This window comes from Cryptosporidium ubiquitum (genome assembly GCF_001865345.1).
Source record: "Cryptosporidium ubiquitum isolate 39726 chromosome Unknown contig_2, whole genome shotgun sequence".
In the NCBI taxonomy this organism is placed as follows: domain Eukaryota; phylum Apicomplexa; class Conoidasida; order Eucoccidiorida; family Cryptosporidiidae; genus Cryptosporidium; species Cryptosporidium ubiquitum.
In genome coordinates, this window is record NW_021639842.1 from 236,273 (window position 1) to 251,412 (window position 15,140).

Genomic DNA, 15,140 nt, shown 5'->3' on the forward strand with positions numbered 1-15,140 from the left:
TAATCTTGCCTCCAATTACTTTTGACAAAATCTAATATACTAAAACATTAATCTAATTGCCAGTTGTGTATTATTTAATATTCAAACATTAAATGTATTGAAATATATTAATTCTAAATAAAAAAAATAAAATAAATGTAAAGAAAATTCTCTACTATCTACTATTCCTATTCTTATTCTAACCTCACCAATTATACTCGACCTAAATCACTTTAGACTTGCTCCTTCCCGAATTTTACTTAAGAGAATGAATGAAATTCTGAATGTTCTGATCGCCAATAAAGTGATTAGATATATCACTTAAATATGGCTGAAAAGTTATCTTCATCAATTTTAAGTGCTCTGAATTTCTTATACATTCAACGAAATTGCATGCATGCATATTGTTGGCGCCAACGCCGGTACCAGGTCCACTGATTGTAAGAATTTGTAAAATTTCTTTTTGATTGGGATAGGGATTATTGGAGGAGTGGCAAGAAGCCGTTAAAAGTTTGTGATAGTTTATTTCAAACTCATCTTGAATAGGGTTTTGTGTGTCAATGCTGGGATCAGGGATGATAGAAAGGCAGTCGTTGTTTAGAGCAGAGCCATCAGAAGTGCCACTAGGATCAGACACTGAGTTTCTTCTCTGAAAGTTTGGATCATCAGAGAGCTTTATTGCGTTAAAAAGGAGATAAACTGATTTAAAGGCTTCAAGGATAAATTCACTGCGTTTATTCTGATCAAAAGTTAGTTCGGAAACAAGTTTTAATAGAGCAATAAAAATAGTGTATCTGAGAGGAGGAGATAACGTGGCCTTTAGCAGGTTTGGGAAGACGACCTTGCTGAAGAAAATGAGCGAAAGACCACTCTGAAGTGTATCCAACACATTAAGAAGGGAAGCTTCCGGCATCTCTCCAAATGGTTTTTTAATTACGATCACTGAAAAAGCTCCAACGACTTGAATTATTGTTTGGTGATCACCAATCCGATTCCACTCCTGTGACTTGGTTAGAAGCAAATTTGCTAGTGCGGTTAAGTACTGAGAGTACCATTTGAACGGAAGAAAGCGAACAATATCACGAAGGAACTCAAAAGATAGAGTTGATTGGAATCTTCTGTGGCTCAAACAAAACTGAAAGCGTTCAAATACCTGTTTAACATGACTGGAGATTGTAGCCTCAAATAATGAATGTCTCCTGAAGAAAGAGCTGCAGAGTCTGACGATCCCTGGAACTACTGATACAGGTCCATGCCAGATCTTTGGATCAATAAGATGGATAAAAAGCTTATTATATAATTCGTTCTGACTAGTTAAGTTGTCCAGTCTAAGAGCCAGTAACTGCAAAGAGTAGGGAATGAAGTCAGTCAGATTCTTCTCTAAGATCCCAATCAGTATAGGTAAGACAAAACTATCAAGTTTCTCGCAATCTGATGAATTTCGAATGCAGACTCCGAGAAGCTCAAACAAATAGTGGTTGAATGACGGGTTCTTTGGATTCTCCACTGCAAGTTTTGTGCAGTCCACTACGGTCGGAGTCAGGGTATTAATCATTTCAGATCCAAGCTTTCCCAAGTACGTCAAAAGTCGCATCATACACCTTGGAATGAACTCACTCTCAGTCAAATAAGTTCTCTTTTCTCCTCCCTGGCAAGCTTTTTTAAGCAACGGATGTAGGATATTCGCAACCATTTGGAAGCATAAATTGTATGTTTCGGTTGGAGGAAGCTTAAATACGCACTCTTGACTACCCAAGCCTGATTGCGCATTCAATAGAGCTCCTCCTGAATTTTGCACATTAGATGTGCGAAGACTGGGAGCTGTCCCCGTTCCATTACCACTATCCTGAGTTGAAGAGTTAACAGAAGATGAAATTGCTTTTTGGGTTAATATCCTTTCAAAAGCCAACAAAATCATCATTTCCTCAATACTGGAAGTTTGGGTGGAAAGCCAATTGTAGGACTGCTGGAGAATATCCAAAGAAGATTTATTATTGAAATGACTCTTAAAAACGATTAAGTACTTTAAAGCACAGCAACGCATTAAGGGAGAGTTCGTGAATGACTTAATATAGTTATCGTAGAATCCGACTATGTCTATGCCATGCTCCAAATGTGTAACTCCTCCAATTTTTGAAAAAGATCTCACTGATAGACAAATGAACAAAAAAACGGAGGCCTCTCTAGTTACCTCAGAATTGGTAATCTGATATTTATAATAATTACCACTCTTCTCATTAAACTCCTCCCATTCAAAGATGGATGAATTCCCGTGTGCATCATTTGAAATGCTATTCAAGAGACTGATGATCAAATTACTTAATAGTTCACTCAGCTTTGTGTAGTAGAACTTCCCCAAATTCTTGATGCATTCCAAAGCAGCAGATCGTTTAGAAGTTGAGTCACATACATCATTTATATCCCAAAGATACTTATATACAAAGTCCTTTGGAGTTTCTTCAATAATGTTCAGATCATTAATATCCAAAAACGTGCAAGGTATGAGTATCTTCTCAACAAGGTGGTCCAAAACACCAGAGTCCAAAAAGGCATTATCAGACCACTGTGTAGCAGCCAGAGAACCAATCAGTCTTAGTCCTTCATCAATCAAAGAAGATATGGAGCTAGATAACTCAGGATTTGCATCCAGTCCATTTTTGTTTTGAGAAACCATCTTTGTAAGCAGAATAGCCACAGTTGAAAGTGATTTTCTAGCATAAACATCAAATGGTTCTTGATATCTATCAGAATATATTCTCAAATTTTCAAATATCTGACTCTTGATATTAAGGCAAGTAACGAGCTGATTTTCTGAATCCACCAACCCAGGAATAGTCTCTAATTCTAAAATTGCTTGGAAGGACTCCATAAATGGCCCAATTCTGTCCTCGAAGAATTCTGGAATATCGCAGCAATGTAGAATATAAAAGAGCTGACAACTAAGTAGACAAATATTCATAATCAATTGTCTGCTTGTAGTATCCTGAATCGCCGGCAGATGCCTCAAAAGACATTGAGAAGAGTAAACAAACATTTTGTACATAGGCTCGCAAACCACACCTAGAATATCCTTCAACTCAAGTAGGACTTTGTTTGAGGATTCAGCATATCTGTACTTGTCCAATATTAACTTTATCATAGATAAAGTATGTTCATACTGCTGTAGTTTGGAAATCATAGTATTCAAATCGCCTTGTAGAAACATCCCACCATTAGAAAGCAGGTCCGTTTGTTCACCAGGTAAGAACTTGACTATATTAACCAAGAGATCATTCCAATATACTGGAAAGTCTCTAATTGATATATAAAGGAGCATTTCACCAATCTGAGACTGAATTATTTTCGGTGTACTCATATAAACATTCACAATATTGCTTTTAATGATATCTCTGTCATGCTTGTTCATTCCACCATGTTCCCAATCAATATCCCATTTTCGCTTCACCAAATTCTTCATATAAATACAGCCAACCTGTCGAATATGTAATTCAATATCAGTTTTAGTAACAATCATGAACAGAGTCTCAACAAAGCCAGGCATTCCCTCTTTTATGTTTAAAGAATTCTCAGCCATCTTTACATCAACAGGGTTGATGCTTGTGCTAAGACTTAATAGATTCACAATCTCTTCCATTTTTCCTATTCAAAACGATCTTAATGTGTTGAACTCTGGACACCTTTTATTTGTAACTGTCCTCTCTGTACCTCCTCTTAGTTCCCTGAACTCAAATATAGGGGAAAAATAAACTTAATTTCAAAAAAAAAATTAAATTATTTCTGCCCCTGTTTCAAATTTTATCTTTTAATAAGTATTTTTTCTTTTTCCTTGAAAAATTTCCGATTTTGTAATCTCCTATACCGGCATTGCCAATGTTTTTTTTTGGTAAATGGTTGTGGGGTTGCCGCCTAAATGCAAATTTAAAAAATGACGTAATCATAGACTAGAAAACATTCAAAGGAGAAATTGAGTAATTTAGAATTCTGATTCTTGTTATTTTAGTCTAAGTGATATATTTGTAGAAAATACGGCCTATAATTTTCTTTTAATAGCTAGTTTGTTTGAATATTTTCTCTTCGTGATTATTATATACTGGCAAAAGCTCAAGTGATGTTTGAAAATTGCCTTCATCAATAGAATGCTTAACCATAAAAATTCCCGTGTAAATTATTCCAATGAGAGTCATTATAGTAATGAATAAGAACTTTTCGGAAATACTAATTAACTTAAAACTGTAATTGTTTATAATTTGGTCTGCTATAGGAGCAGTTAATACAATAAAGTGGATGATTGCTAGAACCATTGACTTTATTTCTGAAGGTGTGAATTTGATTGCGAAGTAAATTGCATTGATCGATGGAACTACACTGCTGATATGGAATATTCCATGGCAAAGTGTGAAGGCAGAAATAAAGTCAATAAAGGTTTTTACTGGAATTTCATGCATCATATACGTACATAGTGTTAGTCCAAACGATACCATAGACAAAATCACAAAACAATAAACCTGTAGAATTACTGGGGAAAATTTGTTGGATATGAATGCAAACAAAATAGATATAATTAGTGAAATAACGGATTCGTAAATAAGTAAATGAAGTTCCCATAACTCAATATTGAAGGTAGATTGGTCAATTACTATCCACTTGTGAAAGTTATTTCCAGATTGGATGAAATAAACAATCCAGTATGGAATTACTAGAAACCAGAACATATTATTTTTATCTTTTATAAAGTCTAAAATGCTTGCCAAATAATGTTTGATATTTGTGTGAGTAATTTGGTAGCCAGAATTATTTGTGGAATTGAATACTAATTTGTTTTCAACCAAATAATATCCGAATGGAATCATAATTAGTAGAGCCAACAAATTAAAACAATAAATGTGAATATAGTCAACTTCCATAGTTAAGCTCTTATTTGGTGTATCTTTTCTGGTTATGAAACCCAAAATTGATATAAACATAACTCTTGAAATTAGTAGACTTATATAACTTCCAATATTATAAAAACAGATTTCGTTCCATCCTGCAAAATTGTTATATGAGCTGGAAAAACTAAAATCTGAATTTTCTATGCTACTATCTACAATTAAAATATTCAAATTATAATACATACTGATGGAGCTTGACTGTAAAATACAGCATGTGATGAATAGTATCAGTGTAAAAATCAGTACAGTAACATCATCCAATTTTGATGGTAAATTTGAATTATGGTCATTCAAACCATTTTTGTTTTTAAAGGAAATTTCAGAATTTTCCTGAACTACTTCAACTTCTTCTCTGTGAATATTATTCATAATATTTGCTGTCTCGTCAAAAATTAAAATATTATCATATAAAGCGTCTTTATTAAAACCATATAAACTCTCATTTTTCTTAGAATATCTTAATATATCCAATTTTAAAAATTTGATCTCAAAAAATAAGTTTATTGTGACAATTAATAGTACGGCCAATATTGATCCTAGCATTATCTTTAAAGAATACTTTATAGACGTTTTTCTAGACTTCAAGTCTGAAGTCATACCCAAGAGAAAACAAAACAAACCTTCAACCAAAAACATTGTCAGCTGAAAGGGAAGCCTTAAATAATCACCGACTATTAATAATGGCCATATCATTGTAATGCAAGAATTAGCCCAGGAAGAAATCAAAACCATCGCCATTAAACAGAGTTTTGAATTTCCTCTTGGCTGGGTAAAACCCCCTTCCGCTCTAAGCAAGGAAGTATTATCCATTTTCTATCATCTCAAACTAATAAAACTAATTATATATTATTAATTCTAACCGCTGTACTATATAATTTTACTTGTGCATGCACCCACACAGGGTCCTTTTTATGTATGCACAGAGTAGATTTTCATTGAGGAAATTTAAAACTATCACTATTCAACTCAATTACTCAACTCAAATTGTCTCTAAGTTTCAGAAATTTTGTCCCTGAGACCTTTGCCATTCTTTGAACTACTTCGCTGTCCTATTCTGATTTAATAATCAACGCTTTTGCGAGAATATGAATGCTGGCGCCCCCAAAATGTGTTGTGGAAGGCGCCAACAATAATTCATCTTTATAACAAAAAATAATATATTGGATTATTTAAAGAATGAAAGAAACGTAAAAGATTAGAATAATCTACATGAGTTATTTGAATATTTTTTAGTTTACTGGATTTGAAATCTTGGGTGTGTGAAGATTTTTTTTGAGGTGCAAATAAATGATTAATATTTGGATACATAAGCTAGAGAGATGATATATTCAGAATGAATACAGACTCTCAAAACTAATAATCTAAAAAAATATTTGTTGTACTTAAAATTGTTCAAATAAAGCTAATTTTTTTTTATTTAATGAAAAATATCTTTAATAAACAATATATCCTTATCTGAGATGGATAATAAAAAATACATAATGCCAGAATACCGCCAAATGCGGCCCGCCTTCCGAGGGTTTAAAACAGTTTAAAGCGAAATAATAGTGAACAAGGATAAAGGTCCGATTTAAGTAAAGGAAATTAGGAAATTTTTGACGGAAAAAGTATTTTAAAAGGGGGGTTCATGTATTAAGGTGAATTAATTTACTGTTATCCCGAAATATTCAAGTTAGAAAAACAAAATAATTTCTGAGATTTAATCAGTAAGAAAAGGTGTACATAGCCGGAGTGCGACAAGGGTTTGAAAACTAAATATACGATTAATAGTCGGAATATAGGGAGGAGATTTGAACGCAAATAGTTCGAGGTGGTGAATTTGAGGTGACAGTGAGGAGAGAATCGAGCAGGGGCTATATGTAGGCAGCCAAATAAAAGATCGTACTCGGTTTATCTGCGTTCAGTAAATAAGGAATTAAGGATAATTAAAGAGTGATTCAGCAAAAAGAGAGAGATGGAGGTTCGAGTGGGAGGAAAATATAGGTTGGGCAGGAAGATAGGAAGTGGTTCATTTGGAGATATATACTTGGGTACAAATGTAACTAACAGTGAGGAGGTTGCAATCAAACTAGAAAGTGTTAAATCTAGGCATCCACAACTTTTATACGAATCAAAGTTGTATAAGATTCTAGCAGGTGGTATTGGAGTTCCAACAGTTCATTGGTATGGAATTGAAGGAGATTACAACGTTATGATTTTGGATCTTTTGGGTCCTTCTTTAGAAGATTTATTTACTATTTGTAACCGAAAGTTCTCTTTAAAAACGGTTTTAATGCTTGCAGATCAAATGTTAAATCGTATAGAATTTGTTCATTCAAAAAACTTCATACATAGAGATATTAAACCCGATAATTTTTTAATTGGTAGAGGGAAGAAACTCAATGTGGTGTACATTATAGACTTTGGACTTGCGAAGAAATACAGAGACCCTAAATCCCAGGCCCATATTCCCTACAGAGAAGGTAAAAACCTAACTGGAACGGCTCGTTATGCTTCAATTAATACCCATTTGGGGATTGAACAAAGCAGAAGGGACGATTTGGAGGCATTGGGTTATGTTCTCATGTATTTTAACAGAGGCACACTTCCCTGGCAGGGACTTAAAGCAACGTCAAAAAAGGATAAATATGATAAAATTATGGAAAGAAAGATTGCAACTCCAATAGAAACCCTTTGCAAGCACCATCCATTTGAGTTCATTACTTTTCTTAACTATTGTAGGGCACTCCGATTTGAAGATAGACCAGACTATGCTTATTTGAGACGTCTCTTTAAAGATTTGTTTTTTAGAGAGGGTTATCAGTATGACTTTATTTTTGACTGGAGTTTCCTCCAGCCAGAAAAAGACAGGAGAAGAACAGGCAATTCTGTAGGTGTTGGAGTGGGTGTTCCAGCTGCAGCCGCTATGGCAAATACTGGGGTAACTGGAGCCATACCTGCAAATGGAATGGGAGCAGGAATTGGAGTTACACAGGGAAATGTACCAGTCACACAGTCTACTAATGTAGTATGTGCTGGAACAGGAGCAGGTACAAGTGCTGTTGTTGCCCCAGCCGCAGGAGGTCTTCCTAGTCAAGCAGGTCCTTCTCATTGTATTATACCTGGAGGTGCTTCTAGTCCTGCAGGGATACCAACAGTTGGAGGGGCAACTCAGGCCACATATACTCAGACAAATGCAAACTGTGTAGTAGGTAACGGAGAAGGTGGGCAGAACGTTTACCATGAGTCACGGCAGGATGAACAATGGGGGGGAGTTGTAAAGTAAAGTCACTCAAGTATGCTAATTTTTCTAACCTATTTGTATCCAAATCTAAGTTTCAGGCCTCGTATTGAATCATGCTTTATATTTTCTAATCTATATAATTGTCAGCTTTCTAAATCTGAGAGTTTGCACATTTTAATTGTTTAAGGCGTGATAAAGTGTTATAAAGTTTTCAATTTTTACAAAATAATTTGAAGCTTTATAGTTTTCATGATGGTATGATATCTTTACCCTATGTTGGCATCCTTGCCTCTAATTACTTGATTATTAATGCTCCCAATTTATCTAATTATAAAATTTACAACACACCAATTTTTGCTTTCATTGAAGCAATAACATTAGAACATAGTAATAATTGATTTATTGAGTTAGCTTCGAATATCAGAGTTTATTTTGTTCTTTTTCTGTGCATATACGTCAACCCCCGCTTTAAGGAGTATCTGACACCATTCAACTTCAATGATGTGAGTTTCATCTCCATTATTTTCCCTCATCTTTTCTATAAAGCTAAATTATCTTTTTAACTGAACGTGAGATGAGATTATGTTATTCACTTTATTAATGTTTTTAATAACTTGTTCTAATGATCTTTTTTTTTGCAGATTATTGCAATTCATCCCCACATTTAGTTGTTTGTTTGGCGCCATAGAGTTCACAATATTAAATAACTCTGAAAATTTGTTTAATTAAGGCACCTCCCCACTTACCGCCCAAATAATCTATGAACCCCAAATTTGAAGAGCAAAGTAATCTTTCCAGGTATTGGAATATCTATTGAGAGGTATTTTTTTTGTTCTTTTTGAATTTTCATAGGAAATATACTGGAAAAGGAAGAATACTTGAAGTCCATCACACCATTACAAACTAGTAAAATTGACTTGGAAATAAGAAAAGCACAAAATTAAGACTGATTAAAAAACTTAAGGAATAGAAAGTGTCAGAATAGCTAAGCTAGAGAATGGATTACCAAGAACAAGAAAACCAGACTGGAGTCCGCTTCAATTGGAATATCTGGCCATCAACAAAGCTGGAAGCAACAAGAGTGGAAATTCCTTTGGGATGTTTGTTTACTCCACTTAAGGAGAGCAGTAAGTTGCAGCTTGTGGAATATGAACCAATTCGTTGTAGAGCATCGGGTTGTATTTTGAACCCTTATTGCCCAGTAGATTTCAGATCTAAGGTTTGGACTTGTCCTTTTTCTTTGCAGAGAAACCCTTTTCCTCCTCACTATGCTGAGCATATTAGCGAGACAGTACTACCAGCAGAGCTCATGTATCCTTCTGTTGAGTATATATTACCTGGAATTCCTGCAAATAATGTTAGCCCTCCTGTCTTCATATTTGTGATAGACACATGCTTAATTGAAGCAGAGCTGACAGAGCTTCGGGATTCCATTCAACAGGCAGTATCTCTTATGCCTTCCGACGCTTTGGTCGGTTTAATCACATATGGAACAGTGTGTTGCGTGCACGAGCTGGGATTCACGGAATGCCCCAAATCCTATGTCTTCAGGGGTACTAAAGATGTAACTTCTCAGCAATTGCAACTCCAATTAGGACTAACTTCTCGCGGAGACCCTCGTAACCAGATGAGTGAGGGGTCTTCCAGAAGGTTCCTCTTGCCCGTTTCAGAGTGTGAATATTCTTTAATGAATATATTAGACGATCTGCAACCAGACTCATGGCCAATTCCTGCAGATACCAGACCCCAGAGGTGCACTGGAGTGGCTCTTGCAGTAGCAACTGGACTGATGGAAGCTTGCTGTGTACAACAAAGTGGAAGGATCATGCTTTTCGTTGGAGGAGTATGTACCGTTGGTCCAGGAACCATTGTATCTCTTCCATTAGCTGAATCAATTCGTCATCACTTGGACCTTCAAAAGAACTCAAACTCTGCGAGGCACGTTCAGAAGGCCCTTAAATTCTACTCTTCCTTGGCTCAGAGAGCTGTTCAAAATGGCCATGCAGTTGATATACTTGCTTGCTCTCTCGACCAAGTAGGGTTACATGAAATGAGAGTTTTATGCGATCGCTCTGGAGGACATATGGTAATGAGTGATTCCTTCAGTATGAACATTTTCAGAGACTCTTTCAAAAAAATGTTCGAACCTGATGCTTCTGGCTACATTAAACAAGCTTTCAACGGTAGAGTCGAAATACTTTGCTCAAAAGATGTTAAAGTTAGTGGCGCCATTGGTGCATGCACCGGAACCGGTAAAAAAGGCACCCAAGTCGGTGACACCATGATAGGGGAGAGTAATACATGTGAGTGGAGTTTTGGCGCCATGGATAAAAACACAACAGTTGCGTTTTATTTCGAAATAGTCGCACAGGGAGTTAATCAGATTCCACCCGGAAAGCAATCTTTTATACAATTCCAGACTCTTTACAATCATCCATCCGGACGAAAGAGGTTGAGGGTTACCACAGTTTCCTACAGATATTCAGAGCCCAACATTTTAGATTTGGCTCCAGGATTTGACCAAGAGTCTGCTGCTGTGCTTATGGCAAGACTAGCTGTATCTAAAACAGAGAATGAGGATGGATTAGATGTACTTCGTTGGCTTGACAGAAAGCTTATCAGACTTGTTTCGAGGTTCGCGGATTATCAAAAGGACGATCCCAACTCTTTCCATCTTTCCTCGGAGTTTAGTATATACCCACAATTTATGTATCATCTCCGCAGAAGTCATTTTCTCCAAACATTCAATGCCTCGCCAGATGAGACGGCATACTACAGAACTGTCCTTTTAAGAGAAAATGTTATGAACTCTTTAGTAATGATTCAGCCAGCGTTATTACAATACTCCTTTGAAGAGGGTCCTCCACAGCCAGTGCTCCTTGATGTACAGTCCTTAAAACCTAATGTTATCCTTCTTCTTGACTCCTTCTTCCACATTGTAGTCTGGTATGGAGAAATGATCCACCAGTGGAAAGAGCAAGGTTATCACGAGAACCCAGAATATGAGAACTTTAAGAATTTATTACTTGCCCCAGCAGAAGACGCAAAGTCTATCCTTCAGGATAGATTTCCTGTTCCAAAGTTTGTTCTATGTCATGCAGGAGGTTCCCAAGCAAGGTTCCTTCTTGCTAAGGTTAATCCCTCTGCTACTCACAACACGCTTTCAGGAGCTACTTTTGATTCTGTCTCTGACGGATCAATTGTCATTACTGACGATGTGTCACTTAAAGTATTTATGGAACACCTTATTAAGCTCGCTGTCCAGTCATAAAATATAACTATTAAATTATTATACTAAGTTTCTAACAACTATCAGTTCAGATTAATATTAAGAGCAATACTAAAAACATTGTTAAAACCCCAGATTTTTTTATTTTTATTGAATTGGATGTTATCAGCCTCTGTTTTATACAAGTACCAGGAATATTTGGAGTGACTGAGTAATTATAAGAACTTATTATTTCACTAAAGAACTTGTACTTCAATATCAAAGGTTGACTGGAAGTTTTCTCATGAGAGAGAATTGGAACTTCTGGAGGGCATACCTTTAATGCTTGTATGCTTGAGGGTACCGTATACAAATTATAATAATGACTTGAAATTAATGCCTTTTTGAATTGATAGTAACTCTCATAATAAATTGGACTAGGATCCAGTCTTAGTTTTCTAGTATTTACCTGACTTTTTTTCTTTACGATAAAATTATAATTAACTCTTTCATTTGGACTTATATCTTTTGTTGAATATATCCCATTATCATAAATTTCTACTTCATCCTCTTCTACAACCAAAGTAATCAAGTTCATTGTGAAATTTTTTTTTGAATTCATGAACTTGGAGAGAAGTCTCTTTACTAAAGCAAAGTTTGTATTTTTTGATACACTATCTTTATTTTCGTCTCCCTCCTTGTCTAATCTTGAGTATTTTACGGCTTTGTCACATTTTGAATTCTTGTAATACCCGTTCCCAAGAATGAGAATAATTTGACAAAAAGAGGATCCTAAATTACCTATTTCTCTGGTGACTATATCAATTTCCTTACCATCCAAAGAAGGTTCTGAAATAATATACAGGAACCTGAACTTTTCCATATACATCAACTTAGTAACCAAATAATTAGGCGAATTTGTTTCCAATCCTAAAATTTGGTCTTTGAGCAATGGAAATGGATGGAAAGATGAGTGACTTTGTTGAACCGAGATTACCTGAAAAATATGGTTCTCTTCTTTAATATATTGTAATTTATTTGCAACTGGATTTAAATAAGGTCCTTTGTAGTTTTCATGTACACTTAGAAACAATAAAGATGTGAGATATGGTTTTTCCATTGTAGAGAACGAGCTTGAAACATTAAATTCAACGTACTCAGTTAACTCAAATGAATTACTTACAATAGGCCTTGTTATGTGAACTGAAATTCCCCACCATCCTTTTCTAAACCCTTCATTTGACTCCAATGTTAAAGCTAGAATTCTTCCGTTTGCATGTTTTGTAACTTTGATTCCTCTAGGCAAAGTTGTCTTAGTAATATCTTGAAGTTCTGGAGGGATGATCTTAACATTTAAATCTGTATTTACGTACTCAGTAATGGATTTTGGTATAAACATACTAATTGTCATCATTTTGTTATACTGATGTCCCATCAAGAAGAAGTAAATTACCATCGAGTATTTTTCTTCGGAATCAACAAACACAAAAGGGCCTCCAATTTCGGAAATTTCAGTTTCCCTTGGATCAAGAATCTCTCCTAAGATTATCTTTTTTGTGATAACTTGAATATTTTCTTCTTTAGTTTCAACAATTTCAGAATTTGTTGTAAAAATCTCTACCTCCCATTCCTCTTTCCGAGGTTCAAATACATTTCCCTTAGATTTTGAGTTTCTCTTGGAGTCGTAACTTTCTACTAGTAAAATGCATTCTAATGGATTATTTGAATTCACATTTCTAAGCAAAACAGAATCGCTTTTTGGCTCGAATTCTATTGAAAAATCTTCTTGAAGTCTAGATTTGTCATAAATCAAAGCATTTAATAGAATACTTGAATATGCGATTCTCTGATCAAGTCCCTTATTAACAAACTGAATCCCTTCAACAAGAGGTTTTACTCTAATATTATAATTCCCTTGTATTTTTTCATTCATTTTCCCTAGCCTTAAGAGGATTGGATATGTTTGTGAATTGCTAATTCTGTACCTAATTTGTATACCAATATCTTTCATCTTTGGAAGTTTGTATGTCCCAATGGAAATAGTAGAATAATATAAGCTAGAATTGTTACTATTAATTAAATTTGAAACAGATTGATTTCCAATCAAATACTTAATCCACTGACCAATGCATTGGTTTTTTTTTGTGATTGCTTCAATGGTAGTTGCATTTAAGCTTAAAAATTCAGGTTTTGAAGAAGGAGCTGAAGGGATTAAAACTTCAACCTTAAGTTTGTAATTTGTTTCAGACTTTACTGGTGTTATAAGATCCTTTATTCCAACTTTGAGTGGGAAAATACTACTGAGGTCATTATTATCTATTGCTTCAGAGAGCCCAATAGTTAGCACAAGTTCGGGCCTAGTTCTCTCCAAATAACATTCGTACTTGTGTCCATATATTTGACAAAATGTCTCACTATTTTTTGGATTAATTGAGTAACAGTCATTTTGGTTTTCGCATGTAGGAAATGTTAATCTTATTCTCATTGGTTCTGAGTCTTCAGTCTCAAACTTCTGTTGAATGGTTTTTGTTGATCCATCCCACTTTAATGAGTCAATAATAAAACTAAACTCTCCTTTTTGGCTGGAGCTATAGTATGAGTTAAAAGTGGTATTCCTGATATTTATCGGACCCAACATGGGGCCGATAGTCCTGGTAACTGAAGTCTGATTAATATAAGTTAAACAAAAAGGTACTGTTGGCATGTTATTTTTAGTGCTTGTAATACTCAAATTCCAGTTACCAACAAATTCTTCTTTAATTGGATTTTGCAAATCAAATCGAATAACATAACTTCCATTTACAAGATTACCCATCATTTTAATTGTTTCTGTACCTTTTGTTTCATAGTTTGGAAATTCCAAACATTTACTCGAGTTCTGTGAAACTACTTGCCAAGTTTGGAATCCCAATGAAGTAAAAAGTTTAAGCATTTCATTCTCGGCATCATTCCCAAGATCACAAGAAGGAAGTTGTTTATTTTGGATTTCACCAAATGATAAAGAATTATCTTTAGAATCAAAAGAACTAGATTTTTCAATAACTCCTTTCTCAACTTTATATTCCAAATAAGAGCTCTCTTCTCCCATACAGCTAGTGTCATAATCATCAAATTTACCAATTTTGTTGGATGGGAGTAAGGTAAGTTTATTAATCTTGTAACTTTTTGGAACAGAGACACTTATAATCGGGTTATAAAATGTGCAGGGTATTTGAAACTCAAAGTCCACAATATTAGATTTTGAACTATAAAAATGGGTATTTAAATTTGACACTACTGGGCGGTAAATACATGCATTGCATGCAATTCTTGTTGTATTTTTGCAAAATACATTATTAAGTAATAGTAAACCTGAGCAAAAAACAAAAAATAGTTGATTTGGTCTTTTTTTAGAAATGCTTAGAACTTCCATAAATTCTTTTAAGATTTTTTCTCTTTTTTTCACGGAATTTTACGATTTGCTATTTTTCTCTAATTCAAATATTAATCAAGACAATTAAATATTCAATAACCTTATCAAGTATATTAAAAAATTCAATCCAAACCCCAAACAAATATAGAAAAAAATGAGTTATTCCGGCTAAAGCTTTTAATAGAAACAAAAATTTTCACTTGAAAATAGAGTGATAATCAGGAAAAATTTTGATAGACTTGTATATAATATTCCAGAAAATGTATTTTCACAAACACTTAGAAAATGAATTTCTAAAAAATCCAGAAAAAAAAGAATCTAGAAAATTATTATTAATCCCACACTTAAAATTTTACAATACACGTGTAATTTGCAAGTGTGGGGAAA

General features: G+C 34.6%; 5 protein-coding genes across 5 annotated transcripts; 2 read left to right on the top strand and 3 right to left on the bottom strand.

Annotated features, from left to right (window-relative positions):
- Positions 1 to 235: 235 nt before the first annotated feature.
- cubi_00986 (uncharacterized protein) lies at positions 236 to 3,613 on the bottom strand (the record flags this gene model as incomplete). Its single annotated transcript, XM_029017998.1, has 1 exon — positions 236 to 3,613. The coding sequence occupies one exon, from the start codon at positions 3,611 to 3,613 to the stop codon at positions 236 to 238; it is 3,378 nt and encodes a 1,125-aa protein (XP_028872949.1).
- A 409-nt stretch (positions 3,614 to 4,022) lies between these two features.
- cubi_00987 (uncharacterized protein) lies at positions 4,023 to 5,720 on the bottom strand (the record flags this gene model as incomplete). Its single annotated transcript, XM_029017999.1, has 1 exon — positions 4,023 to 5,720. The coding sequence occupies one exon, from the start codon at positions 5,718 to 5,720 to the stop codon at positions 4,023 to 4,025; it is 1,698 nt and encodes a 565-aa protein (XP_028872950.1).
- Positions 5,721 to 6,864: 1,144 nt separating this feature from the next.
- cubi_00988 (casein kinase I) lies at positions 6,865 to 8,175 on the top strand (the record flags this gene model as incomplete). Its single annotated transcript, XM_029018000.1, has 1 exon — positions 6,865 to 8,175. One exon carries the CDS (start codon positions 6,865 to 6,867, stop codon positions 8,173 to 8,175), a length of 1,311 nt encoding a protein of 436 aa, XP_028872951.1.
- Positions 8,176 to 9,130: 955 nt separating this feature from the next.
- Positions 9,131 to 11,404, top strand: cubi_00989 (uncharacterized protein; the record flags this gene model as incomplete). The annotated part of the gene is made up of 1 exon (XM_029018001.1): positions 9,131 to 11,404. One exon carries the CDS (start codon positions 9,131 to 9,133, stop codon positions 11,402 to 11,404), a length of 2,274 nt encoding a protein of 757 aa, XP_028872952.1.
- Positions 11,405 to 11,450: 46 nt separating this feature from the next.
- cubi_00990 (uncharacterized protein) lies at positions 11,451 to 14,753 on the bottom strand (the record flags this gene model as incomplete). Its single annotated transcript, XM_029018002.1, has 1 exon — positions 11,451 to 14,753. The coding sequence occupies one exon, from the start codon at positions 14,751 to 14,753 to the stop codon at positions 11,451 to 11,453; it is 3,303 nt and encodes a 1,100-aa protein (XP_028872953.1).
- Between the last annotated feature and the right edge of the window lie 387 nt (positions 14,754 to 15,140).